At 38.8% G+C, this 24,243-nt stretch overlaps 1 protein-coding gene across 3 annotated transcripts in view; it reads left to right on the top strand.

Annotated features, from left to right (window-relative positions):
* Nucleotides 1–8,030: 8,030 nt before the first annotated feature.
* LOC131592054 (putative N-acetylated-alpha-linked acidic dipeptidase) overlaps nucleotides 8,031–24,243 on the top strand; it is a 29,893-nt gene continuing 13,680 nt past the window's right edge. For 2 of the 3 annotated variants that reach the window (XR_009280517.1, XM_058863311.1), the window contains exons 1-10: nucleotides 8,031–8,209; nucleotides 9,550–9,658; nucleotides 12,773–12,959; nucleotides 13,747–13,848; nucleotides 15,402–15,527; nucleotides 17,419–17,605; nucleotides 18,654–18,747; nucleotides 20,076–20,174; nucleotides 21,866–21,951; nucleotides 22,946–23,065. Coding sequence is in view for 2 of the 3 variants with exons in the window: in XM_058863311.1 (XP_058719294.1) it covers nucleotides 8,092–8,209; nucleotides 9,550–9,658; nucleotides 12,773–12,959; nucleotides 13,747–13,848; nucleotides 15,402–15,527; nucleotides 17,419–17,605; nucleotides 18,654–18,747; nucleotides 20,076–20,174; nucleotides 21,866–21,951; nucleotides 22,946–23,065 (1,228 nt within the window). In the remaining variant the exon portion in view is untranslated. The remainder of the gene's footprint in view (nucleotides 8,210–9,549; nucleotides 9,659–12,772; nucleotides 12,960–13,746; nucleotides 13,849–15,401; nucleotides 15,528–17,418; nucleotides 17,606–18,653; nucleotides 18,748–20,075; nucleotides 20,175–21,865; nucleotides 21,952–22,945; nucleotides 23,066–24,243) is intronic. The other variant, XM_058863324.1, reaches the window with a different exon arrangement.

Genomic DNA, 24,243 nt, shown 5'->3' with positions numbered 1-24,243 from the left:
CCCCACAGAACCAATTTCATTCACCCTGAAAGCTTCCAGAATCTCATTTCAGTCAATTTAGTTTAATGCTTGTTTCAAGCTCCACTAGAATGATGCATTTTCAACATAAAAAGGCTCAGCAGAAGAGGGTTTTCCTTACACTACTGTGTAGGACAGCCAACATGACTGAATTATTGAAGTGAATTTCTTTCTGCAAACAATATCAAATTCACTGATTGAACATGGAAAAACAGATGTTAGCACTTCCTTTTCACATAGAGTTTCAGAGAACTGATGACTTCTCTTTAGAGGTCAGGGCAGGAGAATGCATTTTTCCCCTTACACTGCAGGACTTTCACAAGAGGTTTTTTAAAGAGTTGTTTATTTCTTGTCTTGCCTTTCTTCAGCTTCTGTCTTTAATCTGAACTCTGTCCTTTGCTCACATTTTTTTCTACAGCTGCATATTCTTTTATTGCTCTCCCAATTGCTTTTTTTATCAGGAGGTTGAGTGCACTTCAATTTGTCCTTCACATGGTGATCACAAAAAGTTCAGGAGTCTGATTCACTTGTGTATCATTCCAATTTCATGCTGGTGCAGTTTCTATTTAAAAAGACTAGAGAATAAAACTGCTGTGGCTCAGGCCAACACTACAGATTCGTATGCAGTACTGAAAATCATTCAAGTAGTTAGGTGTTTGTTTGGGGGACAATTCCCAAGCCATTGGGATATTCCTCAAGGAAAGACTGTGCCAGAAATATGCAGACAAATGGAGGGGAAGAAAATCCTCCCCAATTTTCACTGACAATGGAAATTATGGTACAGTCAGTGGAACTCTCTCTGGTAGCATTTCATTTTTGTACACGCACACAGTGCATAACTATCTTTGTCAAAAAAATTTGCCTTTGCAATAGCAACAGTTGCCCATACAAAGAATTAGTTAGCTCATCATCTGAAAGAAGAATGGAGACATAAGGAATACTACAGTCTGTCTTTGGAATACTGTAGTCTTGTGGCCAGGACACAGGGCTGAGAAATCAGAGAACTTTGTGTCTACTACGATGACCTCAGATAAGTCAGAAGGACTCTGCACTTCAGACTCTGTAAGGATTAAAAGAAGTACTGTGCATAAAGTTTTTCAAACAATACAGGAAAAATGGTGCTAAGGCCAAGTATTCTAATTTCTCTGTATAATAAAAGGAATAAAAAGAAATAAAGGAGCATGAAACCTTAAACCATAGAATTATCCTGAATAGGGCAAAAATTGAAATAGACCTTTTAAACTTCTTGAGCAAGTACTTATTTCTTACATCTGACCACAAAAATCCCACTGAGAATTATTAGTCTCTCATTTCTGAGAAAATAAAATTCACAACAGGAAACTGTTAAAAAAATAAGCTTCATATTTTGCATTACGATGTAATCACACAACAAACACAAATATCCATAACAGCAATATCTATTTTTAACTTGTTTTTAAAAGTTGAAGTCACTATGTCTTGTTCACCAACAGAATTGAAATGATTTCCTGCTTCTGTCTACATATACTAAATCTCTTCCAGCTGCAATAAAAAATCTTAAAGAATAAGCAGCTAGGAGCAGACAAATAGCCAAAATGCATACAACAGTGATAATCACAGCAACAAAACTATTCTGCAAAATTCCAAGAATACATGCTGGCTAACTGTGACTCACTGCCAATAAGGTTATTTAACAGGTACTACATTTAAGTCTATGCAAATAAGCACAGAAAAAACCCTCTTTTCTTTTGCTCCTGTAGCATGAAAAAGCTAGAATATTTGTAGGCTTCAGAGCACTCCAGTGAAGCTTTAAGGAAAGCAAAAATGGTCAGGATGCTCATCTTAAGGCAGCTGCAACATGACTAAACTGCAATTTATTCATTTCTCAGAGAGGCACATATTTTGATATTAGCTATGCTCTAACATTTGAGAGCATTTCCATGCATACATTATTCTGTTCCATTCTCCTTGTTTGCTACATTGGCACCCCAATCTCTGGCGAAAAAACAAGAAGCAAATGCGCTTGCCATACTTCCAGTATGGGAAAGATTAGTGTCATGGGAAAACAAAAGCTGAACACAGACACAGAAGGATTTCTGTATATTTCTGTGAAAACTTGTTCTGAAGCTGTAAAATGATTCAAGGCAACTCAGCCATGGTGGAGTCAATTCTACAGTAACAACAAGCCATTTCTGTTCTCATGGTGCCATTAACACAGGGCAGCTTGAGCTGGTGTAACATTCTGATGCCAGAAAAGGGGCAGATACTCCATGGATCACGTTTTGTCTCATATGAAGCTTGTCTGACTCCTCCACATATCAAATCAACACCATAATCCAGCAGTAAACTGAAACTGATAATAGTAAGTACTGTACCATAGTGATGAAACCCAAAGAATCCATTCATAAGCAGTCTACTGAGTATGACAACTGGAAGAGAACTGAGTTGTAAAGCCAAGAGCAGTAGTAACAGCAACAGTTCTTCATTCAATATGAACAGCTTTTAAATCAGGACAGCACCTTCCCATCTTGCAGCACTGAGGTTTCTGTTAGAACTGGCTACAATTGAGAATTTCCTCCCCTCTTTCCATGTTTAGCACAGATCCTTATGGGCCTTTACGCTAGCTCACGGTACCTTCCTCTTCCTTCTTTCACAGTGAACTACCCCAAAATGTTGGACTATTTGAAAAACCAAACTCCCTTCTGCAAACAGATGGATATTTACTTCTATGACCTTTGTAGAAGTTAGTGTTTCAGCATTTCATTAGGAAGCCCCAGAAGATGGGAGCACAATTATTTCAGACACAATAACAAGTATCATCATTCAATACAGAAGGAAGTCAACAAAAGAGTGCACCTGAACAGGTAGTTACTATGGCAAATTCATCACCCTTTCCTTTAGGCTGTAAAAACTGAATCCCTTGGAAATCTTTAAGAGCTAGAAGAAGAGGAAAGAGGATACAAAAAGAACTCAGAGAGGAAAGGAGGATAAAATTAATGAGCCTTTACAGAAGAAAAGCAGCCCTGCCCTGCTGCTTTTTTGATAGTCACCAGAGTCATAGCAGAAGGTATCTTATATAGCAAATACCCCACAGATCTCTAAGCTAACAGCATAGGGTCAAGGCACAAACCTAAAAAGGCAGGTAAAAAACTCAATTACCAAGAATTCAAGGAGGTAAGAGAAATAAGGACAGACTTTTTTAGTAAGGTCTGTGTTGATAGGACAAATGGAAATTATTTTAAACTAAATGAGGGTAGATTCAGACTAGATATAAGGAAGAATTTCTTTACTATGAAGGTAAAACACTGGAAGACATTGCTCAAGAAGGTTGTGCATGTCCCATTCCTGGATAGACTAAGGCCAGCTGATGTAATATTCTGAGCAATCTGGTCTAGTTGAAGGCGTCACTGCCCATGGCAGGGTGGTTGGATGAGGTGGACTTCAGAGGTCTCTTACAGTCCAAACTAGTCTGTGAACCTATGATTCTAGGTCTGCCTCGTGCTTTAAGTAGGCACAGAAGCAGTATTCTGATTTCTTTACACAGACATCTGTAGGGAGAAAAATATTAAACAAGCTCATATTTTCTTTCCAGTACATTGCTATATGTGACACCTTGCAGAATGGGATGTTTCAGAAGCAGTGTAGTGACTTGTGAAAATCAAAAGCAGCATGGTTTCTAGCCACCTTCAAAGTTTTATCTATGTACTTTCTAATGCAAATACAATGAGAAGAGTATACAGTGTGAGAAAGGAAAACATGACTTATAAACCTACTTATTATTTGCATGCCCTATATGAATAAAGTGCAAAATTGATATTTTGAATTGTTTGAAAATATGAAGCTAGAATAAAGTGCAAGAAAAGGTTTCTAGCTGAAAAGTCTTCTAGGTTTCATTTCATGCTCTTCTATTGATATTTTACAACAATATATGCAATTTATTTCAGTCATGAAGTATATAACAATGACTTCTATCCAAACCAAAATTTAATTAGTGATTGTTTCTATAGCCCAATAGAGACTTGGAATGCAGTAATTTGTTTATTTATTTTTTCTTTTCTTTTCTTTTTTTTTTTTTTTTAAGGAAATGATTTAATCTTACGGAACCCCTGGGAAAAAGGCAAGTGTTTTTATTTTACTATCTGTTCCTTAAATTTTTGACAGAGAAACACAGACTTTAACATTTACAAAGCAGCCCACATCTTAATCCACAAGCAACTCTATTAAAATTAGAGAGTCATAGGAAAACATTAGAAGGGACCCCAGAAGGTCAATTCAGACCAACTCCTACTCAAAACAGAGCTAGGATCCAAGTTAGATCAGGTTGCACAGGGCTTTGTTCAGTTGTTTGGAGAAGCTCCAAGATTTTTTATACCACATTTTTGGGCAGCCTGTTTGAGTGCTCCCATGCTGAAGGCCCTGTAATAATGAAACTTCTAGTTGTTTAAAGAAGGCTTGACCCATTTTCTCAGTTTGATAGAGCAGTCAGTAGCAGGTGTCCCCTATGATGTCTCCTTGCTGGCCTCCTCTTGGACCCTGACATAATTCCACAGCAGAACTCCATGCATTTAAGAATCTTCTTTTCATTCACTTTCTCAAAGTTAAAACTGTATCAAAGACTGGCAGCTACAAAAAACCACACCTTTATTTGACAGGTTATAAAGGCTGGCCTTGGACACCACAGTAATGCTATCTCCACAGTAAACTGGCTGTTCCTTCAGTGGGTAGTAAATGACATAGCTACTTCCACCTTCTGTGTTTTCTTCCCTAAACAAAAGAATTTGGAATTTCCTAACTCAATCATCTGTCAAAATAGCTTTGTGACTCAGAGTAATGAAAGGCTACTGCAAAAACCATCATTGAGACAACTTGTCCCCACTCTTTTTAAGTCCCAAATATGAGCAAAACCAGAAGCATAGAATTAGTAGATATATGAAGAAACCTCACCACAAATATTTCCAAGTGTTATGTGCAGTAAATTATGGTGACAACATTTTCACATGCTGAAGGGCTAACAAAGAATAGAGTTATGGAGTGGGTATATAAAAACAAAGTAACACAGAAGTTGAACTTATTGTATCCATGCTTGAACAACACCTTAACATACCAGCAGGTTCCTTAACAACTTCAAGCAAAGATGTTACCATTGGTTGCAACTGGGACTAAGGAAAACAGTGTAATGATAAATAAGTGGATAATCCTAACCAAAACACTGACTAAACTTCGCATCTCAAAACCCAGCAAGTTTGTTTCTTCAAGCAGATGTATTGAAAAAATTTCATACATTCCTTGAATCTCAGATATAAGAAAAAAAAATGAAATTCTAGTACTTTGATTACTAGAAGATTTTTCACAGAAACAGGAGAAGAATTAACTTTTCCTACTTTTGGCTTAGTGAAATGGCTTTGCCTACAAAGTGACCTATATGATTCTGTATAGAGCAAGCATAACATTTAATGCATTTATTACAACTGCCATTTAATCTTGAATAATTTTTTTCTATGACCTTTGCCTGCTGCAATTGTAGTAGTGTCTAAAGTTCATAACGTGCTGCCCAAGCTGCAAGCACACTGGAAAAAAACTACATATAAAACATCTCAAAGCAGTAATTCAGAACTTCTAAGTGGTGTGGGCAGGTCAGTTAATTTTACAGTAATAAACAACACCAAACTTTTAAAAATATTCCCATCTCAATTGCCTCACTGCTCCTTTCCATCTTATTACACTTAAAAAAGTGTGGCCATAAACCACTGGGATTGATTAAATCCCTCTAGAATATTAATCAAGAGATATGTTTTTGTTCAGTGCCTAGTCCCATAGTGCTTCATTAACCTAATTTCCAAGTGCTTCAAAAAACAATTAACTGATCTAGCAGCTCTCCCAAAGATGTTTTATGCCCAAAGGTCCCCTGGCCAAATTAATCTTTCTCAGAACACCAGAAGACATGTTCATTCTTCAGTCTACTTAACACTGCCTTGGTTTCATCATCCACCAGTGAATAGCGGAGGGGTAACAAATACAGGCACATGGTGCAGGTACAGGATGGGGAATGAAAGTAAACAACAGGGCAGAAATAAAACCTTCCATCATGCACACTTCCAAATTTATGATCCCTCTATATTATAGGGGAAAGCTGGGTATTCCAGAATGGTTTATACAACTGTCAGTAAGCTGATGGCAACTTGTCAGGCATCTGAGTTTGACCTGACAGTGTGATGGAGTACCCTGCTCAGAGTATCATAAGCAGGGCTTCTGCACAGCAGGGTCAGACTGCATACGGTAGTCCTGGAGACAGGACCAAGGACACAAATATATACATATATTATTTATTTATTTATTTATTTATTTATTTATTTATTACCTTCTGGTCGGTCATTTGCAGGGTTTTTTGTTGTTTTTTTTTTTTTTTTGTCCTTAGAAAATTTCAAAGCATGTTACTATTGTGTTATTGATGTGCTGCTTTTTGAAGCAAACACTTCTGCTTTCCACAGTAGCCCTCTAGTGTTCTTCTATCAAGATTTCCTGGTGTGATAGGTTCTTAGGTTCTGCAGATGAGGCAAGACAAAGTCCAATGTCTGGAATTCATCCTAGGTTCAGGTTTTGTCTGCATCAGCAAACAGCATGGCACAACTGGAGCAGTGAGTGCATAGTCCTTGCACTGTTGCTGAGTATAGACTGCCTGTACTGTATGTGGACATAGGTACAGCACAACTTCAGACTTTTTGTGTTAAACATCAGCTGTCTCCCTAGCAGACACCCAAGCAAGGGTTCTGAGGATGAAAATCCATGCAGAGCTGGTGAGGTTGCCTCTTCAGGCACAGTTCCACTCTGTTCATGGCCTGAAAGGTACATGCTCCTCCCAATTATGAACTCTGAACTGAATGGAGAGGTTTTTCCAAAATCATACAGTGATAATTTTAAGAGGTGGAAAAAAAGACACCAACAAAGTCAGAAGCGGACAAAGTTTCAGCCTTGTCCTCAAATTGGGAAGTGAGTGCACCCACTCTCTTTCGGGCTGTGCCTCCATTAAATGGAAGGAAGCACAGGGCATGGAGATACATGGTAGCCAACCCACCTTCATAGGGTCACATATCTGTCTGACGAGCCTTAATATCCTGTCAGAGTCTGTTAGGTACTGGAGTAAAATGTTTCTTAAAATGTATCTTTTAAAACATTGGCTTTTCTTCCCCTCAGATTTGCCCTGCTGGCGTTGCCAGCTCTGGTGAGTGACCCGTGGAGGATGCTGTGGCATGGCACAGTGTAAGAAATCTATGGCAAACCAAGTGTGGAAATCATGGCTCTGCAATCTCACTGCCCTTTGTAGTAAACCAAAAGAACTGTGTGCCCAGGTGGCCAAAAAGGCCAACCGCATCCTGGCCTGTATCAGTAATAGTGTGGCCAGCAGGAGAGGGAAGGGATCTTCTCCCTGTCCTCAATACTGGTAAGATCAGTCCTTGAAACCTGTGTCCTGTTCTGGGCCACTCAATTCAGGAGGGACATTCCAGTATCCAGAGAAGAGCAGTGAAGCTGGTGAAGGCTCTGGAGTGCATGTCCTATGAGGAGCAGCTGAGAGAGCTCAGGGGTGACCTTTTGGATCTCTACAACTGCCTGTAAGGAGGCTGCAGCCAGGTGGGGATCGGCCTCTTCTCCCAGGCCACCAAGAACAGAACAAGAGGGCAAGTTCAGTCTGGACACTAAGAAAAGTTTCTTTACAGAAGGAGTGATTAGACATTGGAATGGGCCCAAGGAGGTGGTGTGGTCACCGTCACCATCCTTGGAGATGTTAAAGGAAGGACTGGATGTGGTGCTTGGTTCCATGGTCTCGTTGATGTGCTGGTGTTCAATCACAGGTAGGACTCGATGATCGCAGAAGTCTTTTCCAAACTATTTGATTCTGTGTCTCTGAGAAACACGGGGCGGCGGGATACGGCAGGGCTGTGGCCGAGGGGAGGCGGGCAGGCTGGAGCTCAGCCTGGGCCGTCCGGCGGCAGGCGGGGCCGGGCGTGCCGGCGGGAGGGCCTTGCCCCGGCGGGGAGAGCGGGGCCGGCCCGGCCGGCCTCAGGCGGGAGCCGCGGGCGCTGCGGGCCCAGGGCAGCCATGTGGACGTGGCTCGGCGGCCGCTCGGAGTCGGCCGGCCCCAGGGCAGCCGGCGGCCGCTTCTGGGCTGTCGTCCTGGGAGCAGCGGCGGGGCTCTTCCTCCTCGGGTTCCTCATCGGTACAGCGCGGACTAACCCTCCTTCGCATCGGGGGCTCGTCCAGCCGGGGGACGGGGCTCAGGGCCGGGGTGGGGGGAGAAGCGGGCGGGTTTCCAGCGCCCGGGAGTTTGTGCCAAGGGTGCCCGAGGTGAGTCCGTGCTCAGCCGGCCGGCACCGCGCTCCGTGCCTCCCTCCCTTCACGGCGGGCAGTCACTGACCCTCGCTGGGATGTCCAGCTCCTCCGCTGGAATACGGTTTTCGTGGCTTTGCCTTGTTTTTCTAGTTACTTTTTGTTAAAGTAAGTAGGAGTAAAATAGTGCCGTGGGCAAGAGAAAGGGTTTGTGGGTTTGTGAGGAGGGGACGAAGGCTATACCTACCCCTAGACCCTACTGCCTTTAGACCAGCCGCAGCCAGAGGCAGGAATGTAAACATGGGGCTGGAGGGGCACGGGCAGGAGGGGAGAAACAGTCTTTCAGTGTCTCACCTGCTCCTCATCCCAAGCAGGCAGGACTGAGGGTTGCTGCCACAAGAGATTCCCCCTCCCTGCCTTCCTTTTGGTTTCACATATGAATCATGACCAGTTTACAGAAGGAAGGAAAACAAAAGAGCCGCTTGTATTTTGCAATGCCATTTGATGTGTACTTGGGATTGATGCCATTGGGAAGCCTCGACTGAATTCCTCTCTCATGCGGAGCCTTTCTCTGTGCCAGTAACCAGTGCCTCACTGGTGCCAGCTTGTTACCCTCTTGAACCCATTGGTTCTCTCATTCACACTACCCATATAGCTGCTGTGGTACATGCACTGAACGTGTCCAGTCTGACCTTAAAATGAATGTCAGGAACACTTCTTTTTCTAGCCAGCTGTTCCTCTCATCACTTAATCCAGTAGTGCTTGCTCAGAAAGGGAAGGATTCCAGAAAGGAGCCAGAGAGTGAGAAAGAAGTTACAAGACATAGGTTCCTGAAAAAGTGTGCCTGTGTATCTGTGCATTTTTTGTAAAGCTGCTGCCTTATTATTGAGGTAACTATATGACTGACAGCATGATGTTCTGGTGCTCAAGGAAGATAGATAATTCTCCTTTGCATCTACAGGAAAAATAACTGATGAATAAATATAAGATAGTATTTTATATCACTCAACATTTACCTAGACAAATAAGTTCTCTTGCCATTTGTGGGACTAATACTGCCATTACTTTCCAGCCTGCATTAGGTGGTATCTGCTTATATGTGCTGGAATAAAAACAGTTCTAAAATGTAAAACAGTGAAAATCTTGTGGTGAGACCGAAGAGAAGTGGTGTGTGTGTCATGGGAATATTGCTCTGATATTTTTACTTTTGTATTTTCATGTGTTGTACAGGCTGGTTTGCAAAACCTACAGATAAGAAGACATCTCTGAGTACTCATGAGGACATGAGGACAGCATTTATGGCTGAAATGAAAGCAGAAAACATCAAGCAGTTTCTTTAGTAAGCAGTGTGTAGACTAATCAGTTCAGACAAGAAAAAAACTTCAAGTGGGAGCCAGCCCAATGATCACAGAATCATAGAATTGGTTGGAAGGGACCTTAAAGATCCTCTGGTTCTAACTCACCTGCCATGAGCAGGGACACCTTCCACTAGACCAGGTTTCTCAGAGCTCTGTCCAACCTAGCCTTGAACACTTCCAGGGCTGGGGGGTCCACATCTTCTCTGTGCAACCTATGCCAGTGCCTCACCACCCTCACAGTAAAGAATTTCTTCCTAATATCCAATCTAAACCTGACCTCTTTCAGTGTAAAGCCATTATCCCTTCTTGTATGACTAAATGCCCCTGAAATATGCCCCTCTCCAGCCTTGTAAGCCCCCTTCAGAAACTGGAAAGTGCTATAAGGTCTCAGAGCCTTCTCCAGGCTGAGCAGCTGCAAGTCTCTCAGCCTATCTTCTCAGAAGAGATGCTCCAGCCCTCTGATCATTTTCATGGCCTCCTCTGGGACTTGTTCCATCAAATCCTTGTCCTTCTTGTATTGGGTCTCAGAGCTGAGCAAAGCACTGCAGCTGGGGTCTCATGAAGCAGAGTAGAGGGGCAGAATCACCTCTCTGACTCTCATGCTTCAAACAATTCAAAACAATGGAACATGACAATATAGGTATTTTAAAGTTATTAAAATTTAATCAATGTAATAAGTATTTCCAATTTAGTAACTTAGAAGCTTTTACTGCAAGTACTTGTACTTAATTAGTTTGTTTTAGGGAACTTGTAAACGGATTATTTTTATTTTAAGAGAGTGTGGTATTTGTTAAAATATTATATTTATTCCAATCAGTAATAGGCCACAAGTTATTATATTATTTATTGATAGGAATTTAATTTTAGTGTAAAGAAAGTGTATCCGCTATTTTAGGAATAATCAACAAATTTAGATTTGCCTCATACTCCCAGTCTGATTACATAGCATGGAGTTGTGCAAAACAAGGTTACTAAAAGACCATTTTCAGTTTATAGGATTGTGGCAATCTCACTGTTTTAGTTTTAAGTGTATTTGCCATGAACTATTGCAGATAAATTAGCTGGAAAAGGTGGTCTCTTTACTACATAGCAGTCATGTACTGGACTATAACATACACATTCCAAACCAAAGATTTAGGAGTTTTTAGAATCTTATCCTGTGATTTGGCTCTGGCAAAGTCAGCTATTGTTAAACAGCTCTGTGGAAGGATCTTCCTGCCCTCTAGACTCCCTGTCTCTATGTAAGCAGAAAGCATTGTACCTTATTTACTGTCATGTGGCTAGTCCTGCAGTGAAATACAGCAGATGTTTAGTCACTGCTCAGAACTACCAGTACAGGCAATCAGATTAGAAGAGAAAATGAAGAAAAACACAATATTCAGTTAAATGGGAGTGTAATACAGGGAACTGTAATTGCATAAATCAACTTCTAACTAAAATGTGCTAGTTAAACGCTTGTAACTCCTATAGAAAACAATCATTCTTGCTCACAATAACACATAAGTGTACTCTTGGTTCAGTATATGTCACCCAGAAGATGATGCTATCACTATAACAGTGACTTTTAGTACAATATTAGATTTTGGAATGATCAGAGGAACATGGTTTTATCCAGCAGCATTTGGCTGCTAAGGATGTTGTCTAGTTTGGAGAAAAGGAGGCTGAGGGGCAACCTCATTACTCCCTACAGCTTCCTAAGGAGGGGACATGGCAAGAGAGGTGCTCATTTTCTCTCCCTGGTATCCAGTGATAGGATGCATAGGAATAGTTCAAAGCTACACCAGAGAAAGTTCAGACTGGACATGAGGAAGCATTTCTTTACCAAGAGGATGTTCAGATTTGAAACAGGCATTTTAGAGAGGTGGTCAATGGCCAAAAGCTTGTCAGAAGACATTTAGACAATGTCGTTAACAACATGCTTTTAACATGGTCTGCCCTGCCATGGTTAGGCAGTGGGACTAGATGATTGTTGTAGATGTCTTACAAGCAAACCTATTCTATTCTATTCTATTCTATTCTATTCTATTCTATTCTATTCTATTCTATTCTATTCTATTCTATTCTATTCTATTCTATTCTATTCTATTCTACTCTACTCTACTCTACTCTACTCTACTCTACTCTACTCTACTCTACTCTACTCTACTCCACTCCTATTCTATTCATATAGTTCTTTCAAAGTGGCTTTCTTTGATGGCTTTGCTCTTATTTGAACTCCAGAATTTAAGCTTTTCCTAATCTCACACCCGTTTGTAATCAAAGATACAATTTCCTTCATTAACACCAGCTGGTGCCACACATGCTTCTTTGGCATGTTAATGGCATGGTCATATGATAGAATGAGGACATCATGATGACAGCTTCATTCAACTGAGGATTTTTTCAACTGGCTTCACAACTGGGCTTTCACAATGGTCTGGACAATTTTTTTTTTATTTATTTTTTTAAGACAATGCACTGTTCATTATTTATGCTCTCTTTCACTGTTTGTTATTCATGCTGGCATGACTTTTAAGTCACAAACTGCTGAGTTTTTCTGTTCGTTGTTTATATGGTACTCAAAACTCACTTTCTTTCACTTGCCAACAAGACACACTTGGGGTGAACTTTCAGATAAACCAATATTTGTGCCATAATTAATTAAAATCACAGGATTCAAGGAGAATAGTTAAATACAAGTAAGGATCAGAGTAATTATGCACATTTCTAAATTGAATACACAAAAATAACTGTACTCAGTTATTTTATCATTTCACAGCTATAAGGTCTTACTGTGTATAGGAGTGCATAGGCCTACTGTAGTTCAGAAGACAAGGAGTAAAGGACAAGACCCCGTAGCTGGTATCATCACACCATTCTTGCTAAAACATGCTGCAAGGAAGATTTAAATACCTGTGCTAGATCAGGACAGCCTGAAACCCTTCATCTCAGTGTATGCATACAACATAAAAATACGTAGATGCAGGGAAGTCATGGTCCTTTTTTAGCCTGAATATATCTGATCATCTATATGAGGTTTATTTCCAGCTAGGCTAAGAGGAGTTCTAATTATGACCTTAAGTGCCTGACCCTGCTTATTTCTTTCTTTTCTCTAGCAATTTTACACAACTTCCTCACCTAGCAGGAACAAAGGAAAATATGCATCTGGCACAGCAAGTCCAAGCTGAGTGGAAGAAATTTGGTTTGGATTCAGTTCAGTTGGTTCATTATGATGTCTTGCTCTCTTACCCTGATGACACTAAGCCCAACTACATCTCAATAATTGATGAGCATGACAATGAGGTACAAAAACCACCAGTTTTTCCAATGAGGGAACCAAATCACTTTCCTACACCTGGGAAGGCTGTGAGGGAAAACCATCCTCTGTTCACTTAATGGTGTTGGGTCTGGGACAAAGCTCATAGAAGTCAGGAATTCCAGTTTACTTTTATATTTTGCATCTTTGTTTCACTATATATGTCTTAGAAATACTAATATTTACCCTGATTCATACAACATCCTGGCATATGGATTAAAAAATGATTATGTAAGGGAATTACTTCATGTAATTCAGTTGTTTGAAAATTCCTCTGTTACTTAGAAAGAGGAAAGAAATCCAGGTCAGCACCATTCTTTGCATTGATTCATTATTCAGTATTGATGATTCTGCTAAATTCAGTTTCTGGAAGATTAGAATTTAGGTCTCAAGATGTGCTATCACAAGGGGAATGAGTTTGTTATATCCTGGCTGAAGTGCACATAGAAGCTTCAGGGATGAACCTGAAGCTCATTTGCTATGATGATGATCTTCTGTTCTTACATGCTGTACCCAGACCACTTCAGGGAACCCTGTGTTCATTTATGCAGGACTGTGAAGAGTGGAGATGGGATTTGTGAGTTCACACATTGAGCATGCCTACTGGAAATGATGCCCAGTGCTTGCTAAAACTTTGCCCACTTCTTAGGTAGAACTGTGAAACCAGAGTCCTTTAGATTGCAAATGCTTGTGAAATGTGCTTGTGAATTTATTTAAAGTATTTATTTTCTATATTGTCTTGTTTACCTTATTCCTTTTCTCCTTTCCCATTAGGTTTTCAACACATCATTGTCTGAGCCTCCTCCTCCAGGATATGAGGCTGTTAGAGATGTGGTGCCACCCTACAGTGCCTTTTCAGCCCAAGGAATGCCCGAGGTAAGGTAGTAGAATGTTACATAGTAAAAGAAATAGAGGTAGGAACAGAAGTAGGAAAAGAAGCAGAGACAGAAATAGAAATAATAGAAATGGAAAAGATGGAATAACGTAGTGTACTGTGTGGCATTGCACAGAATATCAGAGAGCAATACAGAATATTTTGAAATTCTTTAGGCTTTAGTTCATAACCCAACTTATCACCAGTAGGAAAGGTGACCTGGCTCCGATGTTCTTGGGATTATTGTGATGAAGCAATGTTCAAATTGAATAATCATATATATGTTTATTTTTTCCTCTAGTTTGAATCAGAATTGGATTTTATTTTTCCTTTTCCTTAAAAACTATGGTAATAAGTCTTTAATATCAGCTGGTGTAAACTTCCCCAGACATTTCTGTAACTATGCACCATTGTTTCTCATCCTGGTGAACAAATAGACTGTTATATTTACCCAGCCAAATGAACAATCTCACTTTTCAAAATGCTGCTTGCCCAAGGCTCACACTGACAGGTATAGCTGCACAGTGTTGAGTATGCTTGAAAAGCTTTTGCTGACATTTCTAGCTAGTGATAAAGGTGTTGCTGTGATCTGAATTTAGCACTAATCCTTCATGTCTTGTTATAGTGATGGTATCAGCTGATGGGCTTGCTTTGATAAAACTGGCCTGTGTAACAGGAGTTTTCTGTTTTATGATCATTAGGGGTTTCAATTAATATTTGTTAGATTAGAATTTCTTGGTGGTGTTCTCAGTATCTTTCCTGTCTATATACAGAATAATTAAAGTTAACAGAGCCCTGGTCCAGGCTCTGCTTTAAAGTTCTATCTGGAAACATGCTAATGCTTCTACTAACACAGCTCAGTATTATAGCAAGAGTCATGTACTTTGTGATGTTAGTAGGTTTCCAGTCCACAAAACAAAAGGAATACTGTATTCATTTGCCTCAAAGAAAGTTGGAGAACCAGGCAGATAATCTACCCTGGGACATATGAGCTTTGAGTGTTCCAGGAATTGCAGTGGGAATTTCGGAACAGTGTAAGAAAAAATTAATGGGTTTTGACTTTTTATCATAACGTATAACCAAAGAAAGACAGAATAACTTCACTGCTTTGCTTGGTTTGTAGAGAGCTACAGTAAGTGATGAGATGTGGTAAATGATGAAAACAAGTTTAAAAAGCTTCAGCTTTCTTCTCTAGGAAATAGTTTTATTTTAATTAAATATAAAAACTTTGTTTCCAATAAAAGCAATATCTAAAGACAAGATTGTCTTTTCAAAATCCGATGCTTATTTTTGCCTTATTACATAACAGTTTGACAAGACCTCCAGGTACTTGTCTAGTGCTGTTAGCAGTAGCAATCTCCAGTGAACAGCAAACAGCACAGGTGGAAACATGTATAAAGCTCCTCAGTAGGAACACTCAGTGGGGCCAAGGCTCCTCTGGGTTCTTGCAGGCCAAGAATTTTATGGTAAAAACCATTATTGTCTTATTAAGTTACATACTCCTTTCAACATGCTCTATGACACTATTGTTTCAAATCCTGGCCCTTTCTCTCAGGGGGAGTTGGTGTATGTGAATTATGGCCGCACTGAGGATTTCTTTACGTTAGAACGTGAAATGGGAATTAACTGTACAGGAAAGATTGTTATTGCCAGATATGGGAAGATCTTCAGAGGAAATAAGGTAATCTCTGTGTATAAAAATGTTGCTGCCCTTCTCATTGTTACTCCTGCTTCAATTGTGCTGCCCTACAGTGTTTTCAAGAGACTGAAACACTTCCCTAAGAGAGAGAGATTGTAGAGTAACTGAGTTTTCACAGGCCTGTGTTCAAAGGTGATTCTTTAGTATTTCTAAGATAAAAGTAAATCAGTTGGAAAATATTCTGTATTTTAATATTCATTTGCATTCTATAAATTGTTCCAAAATATCACTGATAGAGTCATACACTCTAATTCTGAACTAGATTGTTCTTCCCTGTAGGTTCAGCTGCTTTTTTCGTATGTCTATATTGAGTTTCTTTATAATGGTTTCTGTACACCAGACAGAGACTATAGCTATATGGAAGTTATTTTAAATTCTGTATTTGGTTATTCAACATTCCTGTCATATGAATTTATTTTTAAACTACAGTTTTCGCAGATTTCCATGACCTAACAGGAAAAGGACATAATCCTGTACATACTTCAGGCATGCACTCAAGTTATTTTCTCTACAGAGATGTAAGAAAACGGTCCATTTTAAGAGTTTGGCCCTTGCACAACAACTATTTTGACCCTAATTTGAGAAGGACTGTAATTTTTATTTGTCAGTTACCTAAGGGTGTCAAGCACTGAATTCAGTAGATGCCAATTCTTATTATATACTGTTGATTAATCTTGTGTGAAGCTTTTAAATTGATAACTCATTGGTTTACATACCTATTTTCACTGGTGAAAAGTGGTATATAATTCATATTCTGGGCAGATAATATTTTCACTAAATTGTTTTACACTCCTAAAGATACTATCTGAATGGAAAAGACTTAAAAATTGAAGAAGTTATTACTGTCTATGAATCTTTCCTTAAAATGAAACACAAATATCTTAGAGTTACTAATATCTAGAGAGGCAGTTTTTCCTGTGGCTTGGAAATTATATGCCCTCTTTGACACAAAGAGCTATCCCCATTCTTACAGTGGTATTGCTAATGACTGCTTATATACTGAAGAATTTGGTAGCCTAAATAAAATCTGGAGAACAGTTCTAAAAGTTTTTCAACTTCCTAATGGTGTGAAAAAATAGGATAGAGAATGAAGGCAAGTACTGTATTTCCTTAAAAAAAAAAAAAAAAAAACAAAGAAAAAGGAAAAAAAGCTATGATATTTCTGAGTTAAAATGCCCAAATTTAAAACTGTTGAGGATTACTTGTCACTCTGTCACTATCCATCACTGTCATGTCTAGTAGCAAACCAGATTGGGATGTCAGAATGATATACATTATACAATAATAAAGTCACACAAGAACACTTTTAAAACAGCATGTGGGTCAGTCCTTCTGCCATAATGAGCCTAAAATGCGGGCTCTCTGGAGTTTGTCTTGTTCACAGCCAAAGGCAGTTTCAATTATATTTAATTCAATTATATTCAATTCTCCAATTATAATCTTCCTGTGTAGAACAAACCCCGAGATACATTCAGAGATGGTTTAGGTAAATAAGGTAAGACTACCTGAAAGATACTGTTGCATTAATGTGATACAGTTTTTTCTGTTCCTGACATGAACAGTTTGATAGTCAGCTGATTGTATTGATCTGGATGACAGTATGCAAACTCATGTTATGTAGCAATTGTGGAGAATGTTTTCCATGTCACTGATGTTAACTCCTAACTACAAGTCAAAGCAACAGCAAACCTTTTACTTACATATGAAAGCAAACCTTTTACTTTCATATGATATCTGCATATATATTTTTCAGGAAATTGTGAGACAGTTATGGGTCCTTGATTAATCCTGTAATTTATACTTCCTTTTGCCCCTTGAACTCTTGGGGTCAAGCTATAAAGGACTGGATAGGGACAGGAGATGTGCTTTGCAGGTGAAGAATGCTGAATTGGCAGGTGCCAAGGGAATTATTCTGTATTCTGACCCTGCTGACTACTGTGCTCCTGGAGTAGATCCTTATCCAAATGGCTGGAACCTTCCAGGTGGAGGAGCCCAGCGTGGGAATGTATTAAACCTGAATGGGGCAGGAGATCCTCTGACTCCAGGTTATCCTGCAAAAGGTGAGTGACTCTAGAGAACGCATTCTCTAAGGGTCTGGTATCAGGAAAGGGCAGAGGATGTTTTCTCTCTTATACCAACACAATTTCTTACTCTTTGAGGCAGCTTCATTCTGTATTCACCGCCTTCACCTTAAGCTTCTTCAGCTGCTTGAGTTGTGCCTAAGCTGTTTCATTTAGCAACTAAACCAGATCATTTTGATTTAAATTCATTAAGAACTATTTATGCCAGTACTTGGCCAGCACATCTGAGAGAGGCAATCACCTCAAAAAAAGTAGTCCTTATGTGATGGGCAGTGTTGCCTCTTGGCAGCAGAACTTGTGCTGGAAGGGGATACATGTTCAAAACAGCAGCATGGTAGAGCAGGCCAAGAAGAAAATTTCTGGTTCCTCATGCTAGAGTCACTGATCACACAGATGAATCCCTGTCCCCCTCAATCACAATGGGTCCTGTGAACGTTGTATTAAGGATGAAACTATTCTATATATGCTTTTGTCCATGTAATGACGTTAAGACTTGTAAAAAAAATTATTTGTATTTGAACTTTGTCAGAACACAACCTAGATTTTGTTTTGTACACAAAAACGGCTGTCCAGAATATTCAGTAGTCCAGTGTATAAGATTTTTTTATGCATCTCTTTATCAACTGGCAGATTTTTTTTGGTTCCCAGCTGAATGTTCCAAGCATCACACATGGGCTCCTTCTTTGCTGTTGTCCTTTATGTGTAGCTTAGTCTAAGCTTCTTTCCCATGAAGAGAAATATTTCTACTTAAAAGTATTTCAACACAAAAAAATGAACAAATAATTTTAGAATTTCCAGCCATCTTTAAATGCATGACTGCAAACACTATGGGAGAACCTTGATTAGTGTCTCTCTGGAAATATGTTGATAAAGAACAAAGAATTCAATTACTGGGAAGATGTCAGCTCAACTTCTGGGAAAGTGAAATGATTTTTCCTGACTCTAGTGTTATATGTGACTGTGCTATGAATTGTACAGCTTCCTTCTGAGACTTGTAAATAAGAAAATCTCTGTCTATTGCTTTCAGAATACATGTACCGATTAGACAAAACCAGTGGTGTAGGCCTCCCAAAAATTCCAGTTCATCCTATTGGCTATCATGATGCAGAGTCATTACTGAGGTAAGTGCATGGGAGACATGAGATATTTTTAGCAGATTGTTTTTTGAAAGTTACAGGAGTATTTGAAAAGTGGCTAAAAAGACTCTTGCACTCTGCTTCTCCTGTAGCTGTTGAAATAATAGGTTTGTTTCTCATTAGGACCTCTGCAGGACATAAGTGTGGTATCTATTGTTACATATGAGATATGTTCAGACTTATCTGGAAAAAGTCATTTGTAATATGGACTAATATGTCTTCAAATTTTCTTTGATTTAAAACTTTTTAGTTATCACCATTGTCAGGGTAACTGCTTATGATGATAAAAGTATAGGTTAAAAAACCTCTTAACCTCTTTTTTCTACTGCCAACAAGTAGTGAAAGAGCAGATTACTTTGTATAAATATGATGTAGCCAGAAATCTCTGTTCAATAAGTATTAAATAATACTAGAACTTGGTTTTAATAATTATAAATGAAACCTAAGTCCTTTAAAAATACTGGGTCCTTGTTTTCACTTTTGTCTTGAGAAGTCATAGCAACTTGTTATTCCTGCTATCATATTTTTATATAAACAATTTACTCAGGGCCTGAAGACATGTTGAAGTGTTCTGTGGAATAGTTTGTCTGAAGTATGTATTTACAGTATAAGACATGCTTTCATTTACAATAAATATATTTTGCTTCCTATAAACCAGAACATCCAGCATACTCTCTTTGTATCTCAGAAGTTCATGTCAAAAATAAAAGTCCTTCAAGAGAATAAGTCTGGGTGATTGCAGTCCCCTGAATTGCTGCATTTTAACAGGAAAAACATGGCACTTTTGACAATGGAACAAGAACGTGTGACTTGGACTGATCTGGTCATGTTTCTCTACTTTAGCCATCTTTGGCACACATCCACTGTCTGTGCTAGGAGATTAAACAGTGTGCAGGGACAGGCACCATGAAACTATTGCCTGTGCTGTTAAAGTGTTGAAGTGGCCCAAGTTGCTCTCTGCTAATTCAAATGCAAATACAGTTCAAGGCAGTAGAATGTTCCAGGGACCATTTACAAGAGGAACTTTATATGCAAAACCTCTAGGTCAGCACTGTTTTCCAGGGTAGCTGTAGGCCATTCCAAACTGATCTCTGTGCCCAGGATTATTGCTCTATGTTAATTTACAAGTATTAGTGCAGCTAAAACTCCAGATTATTCTCCTGCCAAACCTTGTAGTATAAATTGTCTAAAACAAAGACCAACACTGGTTTGTGCTTGCATGGGATCTAGCAAGGTGTGGTTTCTGGTTCCTCATTTGTTTGGTGCTGTTGTAAGATGTCTGTAACTAATAATGATTTTTTTTTCCATAACAGCAATATGGGAGGACAGGCACCACCTCATAGTAGCTGGAAAGGAAATTTGAATGTATCTTACAACGTTGGTCCTGGTTTTACAGGAAATTATTCTACAAGGTCAGTTTTGTTTCCTAAGGAGAGTGGTTTTGGGATCAGGGAAATAACAGGTAGAGCAATAGAGTTTGACCAAAGATAAAGTCGCTGGGTTTATTTACATCATTCCTTTGATTTTGGCTATTTATTGCTGAAGTATGCTCAGTGCAAAGCATTAGTATGTTATGTCTTGATTGGATGGATATGACCTTCTTGCCTTAGTTTCCAGCTAGTCATGAACTATATGAACTATAAACTATTCATTGAGGGTGACTTTTTTTAATATTATTATTTTTGAGAACTTTTGTTTTCTTTTTTAAATTCATGTAAGTCCATCTTCTGGACTATTACCTATTGACTTATATAAAGCAGTATTAAACTGCTTCATATATGCAGCTTTTCCACTTATCTTTTCCAGAAAAAGAGCTTAAATGATGATAGATGCCAATTTTATTGCTTCAGATTGTTTTTTAACTGAATTAGTAATTACATGTGCATCAATGTTGTCAGAGTAAAATGCACTGACTTCATATGAACTGTTTGACTTCATATAATTGTTCATACTGAATTTTACATGAACCCTTGGGGCTGAGTTGTTGTACCTTCAGCTGTGGTACAGATAAACAACTCTTGATGCTGTAGGAAAAATCTCTTGATACAACTCAGGTTGTATCAGGTTGTCTGATGCTGTCTTCCTATCTGACATTCCAGGGAGAGAAGCTCTGACAAATACTATGCTAGGGAAGTGTTCTTTTCCTGCCTATTACACATAGTAGTATGGACTGTGCTGGAATGTTCTTGTTTTGGCTAGGGTAGAGTTAATTTCCTTCAGTGGCTGGTATGAGTCTGTTTTTCATTTTTCATGAACACAGGGTTGATAATACAGAATTGTTTTTGTTATTGCTGAGCAGGGCTCACACAGAGCCAAGGCTTTTTGTGCTGCCACACTGGTGAGGAAGTTGGAATGGCTGGGAGGAGACAGCCAGGATGGGTGACCCCAACTGCCCAAAGAGATATTCCAGACCATCTGACAGCATGCTCAGTACATAGAGTGGGGGGAAGAAGGAGGAAAGGGGGTACATCTGAAGTGATAGTGTTGGCTTTCCCAAGTCACCATTACATGTGATGGGACCCTGCCCTTTTGGAGATGGTTGAGCAGTTTTGCTCTGCTTGTTTGTGTGGCTTTTGCTTTATGTATAAAATTGTCTTTATCTGAACCCATGAGTTTTCTACCTTTTACCTTCCAGACTTTCTTGCTGCTAGTGGCAGAGTGAGTGGCTGTGTGGGGTTTTCTTGCTGGCTGGGGTGAAACTATGACCTGGAGTCAGTTCTGATTTGCACCAACCTGAAGAAAATTTGATCTATTTACCTTTTTAACATTAGATGCTTTCCATTTTTCTTTCACTATTTCACATTTACAGACTAGCTGCTAGCAAAAGATCTTTGGAGTTCTGATCCCGTTATCTGTATAGATCTTATGGACATTAGAAATATTACATAGATGTCAAGGGCTAAATGCTGTTCTCATTTTTGCAAGGATGAATACAGAAAAAAACAACACTGTAATATTTTCAGATTTACTTTGGTTTAATAGGTGATAAATTTGGTCAAAATGCTTTCCTTGTCATTTATATTGTACACTTTTGAAAGGTGTAAAGATTTTTATTAACTAATCTGGTGGATTTTCTCCTTGTGTTTTCTTCCCAATACACTAGAAAGGTGAAAATGCACATTCATAACAACAATGAAGTAAGAAGGATTTACAATGTGATTGGTACCATCAGAGGCACAGTGGAACCAGGTAAAATCATTGTTCTTCAGCATAATCTGAGTGAGCAGTGACCTCTACATGTACTTCATGGTTACAAAGGGGACATGAGGAATATCGTTTTCTCTGAAATACGGTATTGTATGATCTTTTAAATGGTGTTTGCACGGCTTTCATATGGTTCAGGGTATGTCAGCACTTTCATTTTAAATGCTGATTTTCAAAGGGGAGTCATAACCAAGATGGAAATCTTTGTCCGCAGGCAAGTAACTCTGCAATTAAAATAATATTTTTGAGTGGATATTCTCCCCTAAGAAACACAGGGATGGATTTTGTGTTCCATTGGAAGGCACTATATCCACCATTACTGACTTTAATCTATCATACAGTCTCTTGTAACCAGTGTGATTTTATACTCTAAAAAACCAGATATATAGACATCCCTAGAATGATGATAAGATCATTTATCTTCTAACTGCACCACTTCCCTTTTACCTAAAACTGTTAACCATATTATAGTAGCATAGAAACCTAGTCTGAATTTTATCTCAATAATCATATCTCTGTCATAATTTGGACAAACCTTTTTTGTGATTGATTATATATATCCAGAGAAATACTGCATTCAGCACATGAATTCACAATGTTGTGAATTTCTGTGCTGTACAGATATAATTAGTAGATCATCTTCACCATGAAACACACTATTGTGAAGTATGGAAAAATGCTTCTCTCTTTAGAGGAAGCATGTAGTATATTTAATAATAGAACTAACAACATAGAGTCTGAGGTTTTAAGTCTTGTGGGATCCAGTTACTGGGTTTGAAAAACTCTTCAACACTAACTGAAAATACAGAAAAATGTCTCCAGAAATTTAAAACATTTTCTTCCATTCTGTCACATATATTATAACCTATTAATCTCTGTTGCTTGATACATACATGTAAAATTAGAAATTACTTCATGTTAATATCTCTGTGTCAGCAAAAACTATTTCTAAGTAAACCTCCAAAATTAATTTCTCTAGACAGATATGTCATCCTGGGAGGCCACCGTGACTCATGGGTATTTGGTGGCATTGATCCTCAGAGTGGGGCAGCTGTGGTTCATGAGATTGTGAGGAGCTTTGGAAAACTGAAAAAGAAAGGTAATGTAAGAAAAGAATAGCACATCAAAGTAGCTGCTCTCAGCAGTGCCCATTGATTTCTGTGAGATTTAAACATATGCTTGAAATTAAAAACATGTATCTCACTGAAGTCTTGAATAAACGCTCTGTTGTGCACCTTGGTGTATGTGAAGTATTTCTGCTCAAGAGAAAGTACAGCTAGAGGGACACAAAACAAAATGGGGGATGCTGAAATTAACACACCATTTAGGTACATTTGACTACTCTGTATTTGAGGCTGGTCAGATTGGATATGTCTGTGGTATTATAATACTGACACAGTGGTGGACTGATAAAGGCTTCATCAGGGCCACAGAGAGAGCCTTCTCAGCGCTTGACTGTGGCTTGGAGGCATACTCAAGATTGAGTGAAGGATGTCAGTGTAATGCTGAGAATGAGCTTTACAAACATAGTAGGAGGTAATGGTTAAAAATACCTCATGCCTACTTGCATTAGAATATAGGAACAAATGTCAACTGCACCAAGTTATTGTTGCTGTCAGAGAAAATGCTGTCTTCCTATCTGACATCCCACAGAGAGAAGCTCTGACATAAATACTATGCTAGAGAAATGTTCTTTGCCTGCCTATTACACAGAAAACCTTTTGACATTTAGTCTTTCTATTTCTTCTCAGTAACTGAATATCAGGGGAAGATCTCTGTAATGCAAATGGGAAAAAAATTAAAAGTTAAAAAAGAAAGGGAGTAAAAGATGAAAAGGTTCCAGTAGCTTCAAAGAAAACTTTGGGCTGAGATACAGGATCAGGGCAATAGAGACTGTTCTGTTTGGCCTGGATTTAAATTGAATGGAGGACTTCAAGTGAAAGATTTTTCTTTTGAAGGTGATCTGTCAAAGTTACAGAGAATTCCTTAGGTTTTGAAATCTGGCATTTGAAGGACAGGTCAAAGAAATTCTGTAATAGATATGAAAATATGCCATTTTTCTGTCAAAATAGATGTTGATATATAATGTATCCTAAACTGAATTTTAGAGGATTAGAAAAGCCTTCTTTCAAGAATTTGTGCACAGCACATTATTTTTCCTTGATCAGAGTTTTTGATTGTAGAAAATTTTCTTGCATTTAAAGGTGAGAGACAAAGTACATTATTTTGCCCAATACTGAAATAGAAGCAAGATTGCTACAATAGAAAATCATTATT

The sequence above is a fragment of the Poecile atricapillus genome, chromosome 1 (assembly GCF_030490865.1).
Source record: "Poecile atricapillus isolate bPoeAtr1 chromosome 1, bPoeAtr1.hap1, whole genome shotgun sequence".
NCBI classification, from domain to species: domain Eukaryota; kingdom Metazoa; phylum Chordata; class Aves; order Passeriformes; family Paridae; genus Poecile; species Poecile atricapillus.
The sequence above is the reverse complement of the archived record's forward strand: the minus strand, read 5'-3'. Positions and strand labels throughout refer to the sequence as shown.